Here is a 13,414-nt window from a genome sequence, read left to right as displayed (position 1 = left end):
TTATTTGTGAACCGAATCTGAAAATCTTTTAACCTTCTCACACTGGGGCTTACAGTGCTTGAAACAGCTTTAAGTGCAGAAACACAATAGTGAACAAACTGCACCTAACAGCTCTCTATTTGAAAGGATGAGTGAAGGAGGTTGGTTGAGACAGATGTGCAGGCAAGAAATTGTAATCTGCACACAAAAGTGACTCCCAATACCTTTGAATGGGATGTAAATAGGATACTGTAACTGATGAGTCCATTTGAGAAGTAGAAAAAAACAGAGTACAACTGCTCCAAAGCCAAGATGCACTCTTTACCTGTAAAAATGAAATAAATCTTCCCATCTGTATTTGGGAATCACCTTCCACCATGCTGGAATCTGTGGCTTGAAAGATAAACAAAAGCTTCACTGACTAGGAATGTCAGACAAACCTATTCATTACACTCAAGTCTGGATGACAAACCAATTTTGTTTGACCTTTAATTAAAGCACACTGCTATAAGGCAATGTATTTCCAATGAATCCTTAACAAAGACTTGACTGTGCTTTGCTAAACAGAGAACATCTTCTTGTTCTGTATTTCTCCAGGACCTAGTTCCATGGGGTCCTGGTCCATAACTAGGGCTTCAGAGCACTACCCTCAACATAAATAATAGGATGTTACAAAGTACCAATTTAACATCGTGTCAGCATTTATGTTTGTAAACACATTATTCTGGTGATTATAATTGGCCATAAAATCTCATCTGACAAAATCTGGCATACAGGGTTTTAAAATGCATCCACCTGGGAGTTATTAAAAACTTAATGACAGGTTTCAGAGTAGCAGCCGTGTTAGTCTGTATTCACAAAAAGAAAAGGAGTACCTGTGGCACCTTAGAGACTAACTAATTTATTGAGCTGTAGCTCACAAAAGCTTTTATGCTCAAATAAATTTGTTAGTCTCTAAGGTGCCACAAGTACTCCTTTTCTTTTTATTAAAAACTTAATGCGTTAAAACTTTTATACAAGACCACTACGAATAACAATAGCTTTAATTTTCAAAATTAAACTGGGTAAGAAGTTAATCCACAATAGGGATTAAGCACCTGTGGTATTGTGGATTTAATTTGAAACCTTACTATAGTATACACAATAATTGCTTTTCTAATGGCAGTCTGGAGGGGGCTTGTGCAAGACTTTGTTAAAAGAGCTGACTTCAGGTCCAGTGATAGAAAATCTCAGCCTTTTAAAGTTTCTACCCACTTTGTTTTAAGAAGATAGCCTTGAAAATGTATGTCAATATAAACCAATCAAAGGGGATGAAAGGCACAAGCAGCTAGGCTCTACTCTTCTGCAATAGGAGGCTCTAAGATTCCTAAAGACTGTATCTTTCCCCAACACACACGTTTTTATATACAAATCACTCTGTTAAATTTGATGTATACCCCAAATAAACATCTTGCTGACACCACCCCTAGCCCAGCCCTGTGCATCGTGATGTGATGGTGGAGGACAGGAATGTGTCACATTGGGAGAGGAAGAGTGGGGAGGACGGATATTTTTTTCCCCCAGAGGCCAACTCAAAAATGCTCCGCCTCATATTTTCAGACCCCTCCAAGATGGGGACCTAGCTAGCTTCTGCTCACCCAGGTAAGCCTACAATTGCTATGGCAGCTGCTACAAGAGGAACAGCTGGCTCTTGTGCATCTAGAGGTGTTGTTGGTTGGAGGACTGCATTCCCACCCACTCCCTGTTGCTGGCTTCTCCAGGAGGAAGAGGAGAAACAGCAGGACCAAACTGCTGTCACAGAATAAGAAGCTTATAGCTACTGCAGCCCTCTTTTCTCCTTGCCAATGAGGCAGAACATTTTTGAGGGAGACCTTTGTTACAGTTTGGCAGTATGTCACTATGATTCAAAAGGCTTTAAACACATGTCTGATAGAAGTCTGCTTTAAAAAGTTATCTGCAGTTAGAGAAATGATTCATCAAAAGAACCAAGACAGTCATATTTTACATAGCACCTAGAATGTGCTAGTCACAGTCTCTACCTGAAAGAGTTTACACTCTTCTATAGTACCGTCTATCCAAGGATTTCAAAAGGCTTTACAAAACTCTAATGAACTGAGCTTCACAAGGCTACTGTAAAAGAGGCATTATCTTCTCTATCTTTCTGATGGGAAAAACAGAAGTTTAGTGACTAGCCCTGAGGTCACACAGGAGGTCAATAGCACAGTCTGGAGGAGAATTCAGATCTCCTGTCAGTTTTACGCTGTAAAAAAAAAAAAAAAAAGTAACTTTCACCCAGAGTGAGATCTTATGATCTACCAATTGGAAAAAAGCCTATGACCACGTTTATATAAGCAGAGTCCGGTGTTATGTCAATATATATATATATATATATACACACATATATACACACATATACACACACACACACTGGCATGAGACACTGTAACCCACCCCTCAGGACTTTAAAAACAAGTATCGATGTTCAAGTATTACAATTTGGCTTACACGATCTTAAACTACAGAAATTCAGAATTAAGTGTGGCCTCCATCCTTCAGTATTATCACAGCCTTAAATCCATTGCCACCAGTGGCTTTCATGCCAATATAATGACTCAAGTGATTAAACAGCACTAATATGCCTATGTTTTGACGGCACAAGCGGTGTCAAACCCTGCTCACTGTACTCATGAAGTACTGAAGCCATTATGGCTCTTCATGAGTAAGACAAGCAGGATTTAATTCATGATATATATTGCCACATGTTGTCTGAAGACACCTTGCAAAAATCTATGCACTAGGGAAGAGGAGTTGGATACGAGTTTTAGGACTTATATTCAATATAGAAACCTTGAAAAATAACTGCAAAGTACTTTTTTAAAATACAAGGCAGTGTGAACCTACATTAAAGGTTTCAGTGTTAAAAGGGAAGATGAAATCTTTTTAAAAAAAAAAGCCTCATGCTACACTTTCTGAAAGAAATGGTCTCCCTGTCTTTGTACGACCAGTGCCCTGCCCTCTCTCCAAATCCTTCCTTAAAAGCCAAAAGTGTTCAGACACTCTCTTGTCACACTCTTGTCACCAGTCCCCACTTCCTGCCTCTCACATAAGCCGTCCACACATATGTAAAGCAGAGACAAAATATCAAGGAAGTTCCCACTACTACACCAGTGCTTCACTGCAGATAATGGCTCTTTCTAACTAAAATCTTAATGATGTTTGATGTTAATTCAGTGTAGTTACAAGACACTGATATGCAGGTCATGTATTGTAACAGAGACCAGGAGTTTCAGGTTTTTATCAATAGCCAAAATGTAGTAAAAGTAAATTTCTAATGTCTAGAACATAAGACTACAATTATTTTAATATAAGAAGAAGCAACAGCATAACACTAACTGTCATTATAAAGGGAACTACTTACCTCCTTCTCCATAAAACAAGAGGCCATTATAAAATTTAGTTTCCGCCTACCAACAAAAGGAGAGATTTTTTTCCAAATTAAAAAGATATAAATACTCAATTTACAAAAATACATGGCTTATGTTTGCAGGTTTAGAAGCTAAAAAAAGCCAAGATGCAAAATCTACATTTCAGTTTGCCAAACTGCAAACATTTTGTAACAGTAATAAAGACAGGCTGTAGGAATTACCTCATATTTTAACTTCTTGATTTCACAGCAAAGGGCAGCATACACAGTTATTACTTTGTTCAGAACCTAGACTCATCAAGGAAAAAAACAGAATTACACGGGTAATATAAAAGTGTAATAAACACACATCTGACACTTGTAGCACTTTTCATGTTCAAAGCGCTCTACAGAAAAAAACATTTACAGATTTTACTACAGAGTTCTTATAATTAAAAAATTCTAAGTTTAAAGCATTTTACCTTGTTTTCTGTATTTATGAGCTCCAGCAGGGAAGACTGTTCATAGGGCAAAAGCTAAACATTAATTAAAAAATAGAAATATTAGAAGACTTTCTTTAAAAAAGCATATGTTTAATTACTAAAAGGAATCACCATTTATGTGATTATGTTAAGCAACTTAATTTTTTCAACCTAGTTCCAAATGCACTCAGTACCAAAAAGACACTAAGTGTATGCTACTGGCACGCTACCATGGAGGAAATATCCAGTTCTCATACTACGTAGACTCATCAAGTCCTGTTTCGTGAAGGTATGAAAGGGTAAAAGACAAATGAACTACGTGAAATTTATAACAATTATAGAAATATTAAAGCAAAAAGTCCTGACTGCTGTAAGACAAATCTACTAGGCCCAATGTTTAAATGGCTTCTAATCTTGCAATCACAAAAATGTGTGCATACTTATTTGTGCAGGCAAGACATGTATTTGCATATATAAACACCTATTTTGGATTTGAAAGTCAGCCAAGAGCTTTTCCAGCCCATTTGTGCACACTAACACTGAGACTGGATGCACAAGTTCAAAGTTTAGCCCTCTAGGCAGGCATGTTCCAGAAGGGAATAAAAGTTAAATTCTGTTTTTAAATAATGCCTGTAAATTCAACATAAAAAAAGAACTAATATCTTGTACTTCATGAAGGACAGGAAGTCTGTGACCAGAGAAATAACTGGCTTTTAAGGGAGGATGACTATTGTGTGTGGGGGGGTGGGTTGCCCTCCTTTAAAATGCAGTTCTTGAGGCTATTGAGACAAAATGTAACCTAACTTGTATTTTAGTTGCAAGTATATCTGTGCATGGCTCAGTTTACACCACTGTACTCATATAGTCTGTTCTTCTGTACAGAACAAGAATTGTATGCAAGAATTTGGTTCCTTGAACTGCTCAGAATGTAGGATTCTTTTAAGTTTCACTAAGCTCCAAAGGACAGAGAAAAAAAATGTGAAATTATATTCTCCTACAATCATCAATGATTTGCTATTTTATGGTTAAAATGGGTTGGGGAAAATTTTGGGGCACAATTAAAAAACTGAACAAATATAAGGGCACAATTGCATGGACCTTTTCCTTTCCAGGGTAAAGGGAAAATATATATAAGTGACTGATTACAGTGTAACCTTAGCCTCAAAAATATTTTTGTTTTAGCTTTTTAAAAATATCTTAATGCTAATATACTTTTAAATATTTTACCTGAAGGTAACTTTATTAGAAAGATATTTGAAACAGTTCTCTGTAACTTGTAAGATTCAAAAAAGTTTATAGTTCTATTTAGTTCTACCAACAGAAGCATCACTTTAAATAAATCACAACTAAAAAAGGCTTCAGGTCCACTCCAGACAAAAGGCACAATGGCTACTGGCCCATAGAAGTGCCATGAACATCCTAGACTCTACAGCCAGTGGTTACTAACACTTCTAAAAGGTTTGAACAGGATACAAGAAAGAGATGGTGTACACTTTTTCCAGCAGCTGTAGAATACCAAATTAGACACCCTGCAAGCACCCTTTTCCAGAGAGTTTGTGTCTGACCAACACAATCGCTATCTAGGCTCTAAAGATCCTAATTATCAATGATGGAGGGACAGGACTCATTTAGCATCCCAACATCCTAACACGATCAGAGAACAACCTGCCCTAGGTCATTTGGGGAAGAAAACTCTAAAGCCTGAAATATGCAGGCAAAACTTGGCTGACAACGGCATTCCACTGATCAGATAGGGAGATAAAGAGGCCATTAGGCCAAGACCATACGCTCAGGATGATTCTACTCTCTCATAAATGCAGCTCAGAAATCTGACTAGTAGAGTTCAACGGCAGAGACCTTGCAACACCTTCAAACTCTCTTCCAACTATACAACTCATTTGCAAGCAAGAGATTTTTTTTTGGCTTCCAGATTAGCACACCATGACACCAACAGCTTCAGCCTTATGATTCTCATGCAGCCCAGGAGAGAATAAATATTGTATTCTGAAATGAGGGCTCCATCTGAAGGCTTTTCATAGATGCTTGGTAACAGAACTATAAGCTACTGGACAATCAAATTTCTCCATTTAATTTGACAGTTTTGTATTGATTGAATATGAAAATGTTTGCCCAATAAATCTGATCATTCCAGAGAATCATTAGTGAAATCACAACTGAATGCCTCCGAAATGCATTATTTTAATTTGTAGAAGACATAGATAATTCCAATATGCATTAAATATATACAGACCTTTAATGCTATAGGATCAAGTTTGAAGTCCCAAACATCTCCAACTGAGTCATCCAATGCATCTTCTATTCTCCTCAGCTGAGAAGTATACTCCTCAAGAAATTTCCCATAATTCTTCAACTGTACTTCAGCATGAATTTCTAAGAGTAAATAGTAATATTTATGTAGTATCATAAAGTTAAAGTATTCTACAGGATACTCACTGAACTGGAATATCCTACAGATTATTTAAAGTAAGATCTAGTTTAATCTGTTATTTAGTTTATAACATTGTCTCCTTAAATCACTTTCAGTAACAAGGTTGACACCAAGAAGATGCAAGTTTTTCCCTTGCTTATAATGAGATTTTAAACTCAAATGTATCAATTTAAAGGGAAGTTATGTTATTTGCCAGGAGCAGCAAAACCATTATGCATAAACTAAAAAAATGACATTTTCAAGACTGACCTTAAACAAGCTAAATTACCAGAGATGTCAACTTTACAACATGAAGATACTAAGGAGACAGCATATATGGACAACATAAATTATGACATCTGTTACTTAATATTGCACATTAACTGAAAGAGAGATCCCTCTAGCCAAACATCTATGGTAATATTATACCCTTGAGGCAATGAGCGTCTTATCACTTCTTAGAACTCACTGGTAACTGCATTAAAAATAGCCGTTTCCAACACTACCTCCTACTCTGATTGCAGGATTATGTTGTCTTAAGTCACCACCCAGAATTCTAACCTTCAAGCTAACTCTCCCTCTGTCAGAGTATTCTATTCTACCACCACTCAGAAATTAGATGGCCAAATGAAGTGTGGCAGCCCACTCACTGCCAAAAGTGGTGATATATGCGAGCAACATTCCACTGCATAAATATAAAGAATATTTGTGTAAGTTGGTAAATTAAGTATGCAGGTCACTTATCTTTATAAATTCCACTTATTTTCACCATGATACAGTATTTAAAAATCAAAAATCTGAATGAGTGCCATATTTCTGATTTACCTGGATTCATCAAAATATACAAAAAGGTATACTTGTTACTATAGTGTCACAGATTACTGCTCCATAGTTAAGACTGAGTTGAGTATTGCATATAAAGCAAGGATTCAGCTTCCACTGTGTGTTAGGCCTACGGTATCCTCCCCAATGGTAGAAGAAAGCAACAGTAATTATACCACCATGTTAGAATATTTTAGTGTTTGTTGAAAATAAAGCTACCTAAAAATGACAGTTATACAAAGTCAAACTGGGCAAATCAAGCAATAAAACTTTACATTAACACAATACCCACTAAGCTGAAGGGTTCTTTATTTTTTATTTAGTGTTATATGAGCTCAAGGCACTTTGCGATATAGTAGAACCTCAGAGTTACGAACACCTCGGGAATGGAGGTTGTTCATAACTCTGAAATGTTCATAACTCTGAACAAAACGTCATGGTTGTTCTTTCAACAATTTACAACTGAACATTGACTTAATACACCTTTGAAAATTTACCATGCAGAAGAAAAACACTACTTTTTTAGTAGTTTACATTTAACCCAGTACTGTACTGTACTTGCTCTCTCTCTTTTTTTTTTTTTTTTTGGTCTCTGCTGCTGCCTGATTGCGTACTTCTGGCTCCAAATAAAATGCATGGTTGACTGGTCAGTTCATAACTCTAAGGTTCTACTGTAGTTAAAATGCCCCGAAGAAATGGAATACTTGCCCCAAAGACTTTACAGCCTAGATCAGTGGTTTTCAAACTTATTTGACTGTACCCGCCTTTTTTGTGTCTGTAATAGTTTACGCCCCCTGAGTCCTTGCACACAAATATATATACCAATAAAAAAAATCAACATGCAACTCTCACTATTAAAAACAGTAAGGCATCGATTCAAACAGAACCAGTGATCCATTGTAATAAGAACAAAAGCAAAACTGCAATTGTGGTCGATGCTTACAATTAAAAGTGCACACCGCATTATAGCAAATGGATTAACGTAGAGGTGGCAACAACTTTGTATAATGCTATGCAAGCTTAACAGAAATCCATCAAAATACATAGTGCCATCTAGAGTCAAAAGCACAGTGCCATATGAGGACCTGATACATATGAAGGAAATAGTTTTGCTATATATTCATTGCTGTGAGTAAAATGCGTGCAATAAGTTTTTTTTCCCTGGGAGCCAGTGCAGAGAAAATACTTTATAAATGATATTAACAAGAATCACACTATTCCACCACTGATGTGCAGCATCCTGTAGAAGAGAAAAACAGCTGTTCTATCTTGTCCCCATAAAAAACAATTAAGTGGGCAAAATATAAGCTTTGATGCCGCAAACATACACACAAAAACATTAAGCATATAAGTAGTCCCATTGATTTCAATCGGGCTACTCATGAGAATAAAATTAACCAAATACATAGATATTTTCAGAATCAGGACCAGAGTAGGTTCAATTGGATACTGAAGGAATTCGGTAGCTACCTCAGTATTTGAAAAAGTACATTCACAAGAGGCAAGTAGAAAGCTTGCCACTTCCTGGAAGTGGGGCAGATATCCATTGGTTTCTATAGGATTAAGCTTTAACTGAATATAAACATTTCTAGCTCTTATGATTGTGAAGGTAACCATCCAAAGGGCAAAAGTTACAAATGCCAGGCTAGATGCTTACCTCCCGAAGCAGCTGATCTGTTACAATGGCATCTACTAATCATCTCTCAATCACGCCAACATCCAGGCTAGAACAATTTAGAAGTACCTGTCGTCGGCTGCCAAATTTAGAGAAATGTTCAACCACTGAACTGGTAGAAGCTGTTTGCCAGGCAGTTATAGAAAGAGTTTGAATAACAAGGCAGCTTTTGTTTATAGCCTCTCATGTAGGTGCAAAGATAATATTTTCTTCACTTGGACAAGTTCACTCATTTGAGAAACTAATTGGAAGGACAGCAGAGAACGCAGTAAATCTTATTTTGTCATTTCCATGCAATGAACAAAAATCCTATTTCAGAAGATACAGATATTATACAGAAGGATAGGAAATCAGTGCAGAGACAATACTTTATAAACTGTACTCAGATTTGATTGATTCAATTTCCTCTCAGCCATTAAAAATGAAACCACTAAGATTTGGAGAATGCAAAACCTTACTCAATAGTGAAGATTATAAAATTTCTCTAATTGTATTTATATTCATTAATAAAACAGGCAGTAGTTCTATACTGGGTATACATCATCCCATGAGGATTCATGAATGAGAACTGCATTGTTATATATAGGCATGGAAAGATTAGATTTTTGTTGGTAAACATGAATTTCACCGTACACACACAAACCAACAAAAAATATTTCCATCGATAATCAAAATTCACGGATAGGCCAAGTAAAAAGAATGCTTCTTGAGAACTTCTTAGCATTTGAGATAAGGATATTTACTTTGTTTATTTTGACATGTGATATTGACAATTTCTGTTTTAATGGTTATCCAGCCTTAACCTTTTGAATCTCAACATCTACTACTATAATTATTCTCTAACCCTCCCACAATTTCCTGCAACAGTGAAAATTTAGACATATAAAAACAGAAAAAGTGCTTAAAAATAAACATCAATATTATCTGTCAAAAGAAAATAAAAGCTGGATTCTGCCAAGCCCAGTTATATATGTGACATTAATGCAACATTAAGAGCAGGTTAGATAAACACCTGTCAGGGATGGTCTAGATCAGGAGTGGGTAAATTTTTTGGCCTGAGGGCCATATCTGGGTGGGGAAATTGCATGCAGGGCCATGAATGTAAGACTGGGGCAGGGGGTTGGGGTGCAGGAGGGAGTGCGGGGTGTGGGAGGGGGTGCGGTGTGCAGGAAGGGGCTCAGGGCAGGGGGTTAGGGTGCAGGAGGGGTCTCAGGGCAGGGGGTTGCGGTGTGGGCTGCAGGCTCCAGCCCAGCGCCGCTTATCTGGAGCGGCTCCGAGGTGGCAGTGGCGCGCAGCGGGGCTCAGGCAGGCTGCCTGCCTACCCTGGCACCACACCATTCCGGGAAGCGGCCAGCACCACGTCCCTGCAGCCGGGGGCAGAGGGCTCCACACGCTGCCCTCCCCTGTAGGTACCTCCCCCGAAGCTCCCATTGACCACAGTTCCCCGTTCCTGGCCAATGGGAGCTGCGGGGGGCAGTGTCTGGAGGCAAGGGCAGCGCACAGAGCCCTCTGCCCCTCCTCCCCCAGGGGCCGCAGGGACATGGTGCCAGCCACTTCCTGGAGTGGTGCAGGGCCCGTGGCGCGACGGGGGTGGCAATCCCGTGGGCCAGATCCAAAGCCCTGACGGGCTGGATCCGGCCTGTGGGCCATAGTTTGCCCACCCCTGGTCTAGATAATATTTAGTCCTGCCTTGAGTGCAGAGGACAGGACTAGAAGACCTCTCGAGGTCCCTTCCAGTCCTACACTTCTATGAGTCTATGATTCTACACCAGACTGATTTGGTTCCCCCTTTTCCTCTGTTAAAGCAATTATAATACTTAATAGTAAGATATAAGATTTATTTGTAAAGTTAAATGAGACTAAGTTTAAAAAAAACCATCTTTCATAGCGTGGATTTTTATCTAGTTTGCTTGGAATACAAGAGACTTCCTTTTAAAAACAGGCATACCCATTTTGTTTTCCTATCACTTTGCTCACTGACAAGTAAGCTGCTTGTCTTCTATCAAGCTGGTGCGAAAGAAGTACCTCATATCAGAGGTTCTCAGCTCCACACACCTGCTAATGTCTGGGAAACCGTTCTATGAAAAGCTGTACTTTAACCTTTCCTTTTTCGGTGCATACAATTGTCAGAAATTATAAATAAAACCTCAAGTCAGTTTTCATTGAAAGTAAATAACATAAATACAGCATGAACAGACAACCACTTGGGAAACTTATACTGTATATGTGAAACATCAGCTCATGACAGACATATTTGCTCAGTAATAACTGTTGTAATTAATGCAGCGTGACCGTTCATTTTACAATGCATGCACTGTCTGTTTAGAAAGTAAGTTGTCTACAAGGACAGAGAAAAAATGGATTTTTGACAAGCACACAAGCAGGCTAACAAAGAGTTAAGCATCATTTTAAAAAAAGCTGAAGTGAAATTGCAAGCAAATGCTCTAGTTCCCTTCCAGCCACAGCAAAAACACATCACGGAACTAATTTATTCCTGCATGACTTATCCGGCTAATCAAGACAGCAAACTGCAACGAAAGAGACTTCACTGTTTCTACAGGAAAAATCCACAATTCATGCAAATACACCAGACGAAAATCAGTGTCTCCCCATGTTTAATTACCACCTCAGTGTTTGGGACATTTGCTAAAGCCTCTCAAATAGATTTAGGGGATGTGGAGGGAGGAGAAACAAAAGGAAGATGAACCTTTGAACCACAAATTGAATATGAGTCAACAATGCCATGCAATTGCGAAAAAGGCTAATATTCTGAGGGGATATTATCAGGAGTGTCGTACGTAACACAAAGGAGCTACTTGTCTTGCTTTACTCAGGACTGGTGAGGCCTCAGCTGGAGGACTGTGTCTAACTCTGGGTGTCTTTCTTTCGGAAAGACGTAGACAAACTGGAGAGTCCAGGCCAGAGCAACAAAAATGATGAAAGGTTTAAAAAACCTGACCTATGAGGAAAGGTCATGTTTAGTCTTGAAAAAAAGACCACTGAGTGGGGGACCTGATGATAATCTTAAAATATGTTAAGGGCTGTTGTACAGAGGAAGCTGACCAATTGCTCTCCATAGCCACTGAAGCCGGGAGAAGGAGTAAACTGCCTTACGCTGCAGCAAGGGAGATCCAGGCTAGATACCAGGAAAAACTTTCCGCCAGTGACGCTCTGGAACAGGCTTCCCGGGGAGGCGGTGGAAGCCCCGTCACTGGCGGTCGGTAAGAACAAGGGCGGGGGGCAGACGCCCGCCAGGGATGGGCTCGGGCAGGTTACCTGGCCCTGCCGCAGCGCAGGGGGCTGGAGATGGGGACCTCTCCAGGCCGGACATTGCTACGATCGCCACCCCACCCTCAGCCCAGGCAGCCAGACACAGCAGCGACGGGGACACTGGCCGGCTCCGGGCAAGGCGCGCTGCCCCCCAGGGGAGAGGCCCAGGGCGGAGCCGGTCGCTCGCGCCCCGGCCGAGCAGGGTGCGCGCGTGCCGGGGGGGGGAGCCGCTGGAGGACCGGGTGCGACCGTCCCCGTTCCCCACCGCGCGCGCCGGCCCTTCGGCTCCTGCCCGCGCCCCGCTGCTGACGGGAGGGGCCCGGGGCTCGAGTCTCGCCCCCGCGCCTCCCCCCGCGCTTACTCTGGGAGCCGTCGTCGAAGCGGTCGAAGTCCCAGTCCGGGGAGAGGGTCTCCAGCGCCATGGCAGCGGCAGCGGCGCCCGGCCTCCGACACGGGACTTCCGGCAGCGCGCGCGGGCGCGCTGCACGCTGGGAAACGGAGTGCGGCGGGGCGGGCGGGCGCGCGGCGGCAGGGATGGAGCCGCCCGAGGAGCCCGGGCGCGGCCCGGATCGGCCGCCGCAGCAGCGCCCCCTCCTGGGGCCGCCGCGGGAACTGCAGCAAGTGCCAGGGCAGGTCCCGCAAGAGCCTCGCCAGGTGCCGCGCCACACGGGCGGCCGGGGCCGCTTCGCCTGGCGCTCGCTTGGGGCTCAGGAGCCCTGGCTGCTAGTCCCGGCTCTGACACTGAGCTCCTGGGTGACCGCGGGCACGTGACCGTCGTCCCCCGTGCCTCAGTTTCCCCAGCCGGTGTCGCTCGTGTCGACTTACATTGTAAGTTCTTCAAGCGCAGGGAGTTTGTGCTGCGTTTGTACAATATACACTGGGGCCCCGACTACGGCCTCTAGGAAGCAAATAACACGTCCGCAAGTGGAGCGACCCCAGGCATAATAACAGGTTTAAGAACAGCAATAGTGGGGAGCACCCACGCTTCCAGGAGGTGCGGCAAGAATAGGACCACCCAGAGCAGCAGCGCCACCAGCCGCTCTACCAGCCGCCCAGGTAGCAATGACATCAAGAGCAATGGCAGCAGCAATGTCAATAGAAAGAATAGTGGGGAGATTTATATACCCCACTCTATTTTCCACTGAATGCATCCGATGAAGTGAGCTGTAGCTCAGGAAAGCTTATGCTCAAATAACTGTGTTCGTCTCTAAGGTGCCACGAGTCCTCCTGTTCTTTTTGCGAATACAGACTACCAGGGCTGCTACTCTGAAATAGAAAGAATATCAGCCTCAAAGGGAACAGCAGGAGTGCTAGCAATACCATCAAGAGCAAAATGAACAATTGCAATAGTGTCA

The 13,414-nt window shown here is 41.4% G+C and overlaps 1 protein-coding gene across 5 annotated transcripts in view; it reads right to left on the bottom strand.

Moving 5' to 3' along the window:
* WASHC4 (WASH complex subunit 4) overlaps nt 1–12,534 on the bottom strand; it is a 66,063-nt gene extending 53,529 nt beyond the window's left edge. For 4 of the 5 annotated variants that reach the window (XR_007354065.2, XM_048831930.2, XM_048831940.2 and 1 more), the window contains exons 1-6: nt 12,421–12,534; nt 6,116–6,255; nt 3,865–3,918; nt 3,626–3,691; nt 3,398–3,443; nt 305–372 (exon numbers count right to left, since the gene is read on the bottom strand). Coding sequence is in view for 4 of the 5 variants with exons in the window: in XM_048831930.2 (XP_048687887.1) it covers nt 305–372; nt 3,398–3,443; nt 3,626–3,691; nt 3,865–3,918; nt 6,116–6,255; nt 12,421–12,481 (435 nt within the window). In the remaining variant the exon portion in view is untranslated. Of the gene's footprint in view, nt 1–304; nt 373–3,397; nt 3,444–3,625; nt 3,692–3,864; nt 3,919–6,115; nt 6,256–12,065; nt 12,158–12,420 lie in introns of those variants that run through there. The other variant, XM_048831950.2, reaches the window with a different exon arrangement.
* Between the last annotated feature and the right edge of the window lie 880 nt (nt 12,535–13,414).

The sequence above is a fragment of the Caretta caretta genome, chromosome 1 (assembly GCF_965140235.1).
Source record: "Caretta caretta isolate rCarCar2 chromosome 1, rCarCar1.hap1, whole genome shotgun sequence".
Taxonomy (NCBI): domain Eukaryota; kingdom Metazoa; phylum Chordata; order Testudines; family Cheloniidae; genus Caretta; species Caretta caretta.
The sequence above is the reverse complement of the archived record's forward strand: the minus strand, read 5'-3'. Positions and strand labels throughout refer to the sequence as shown.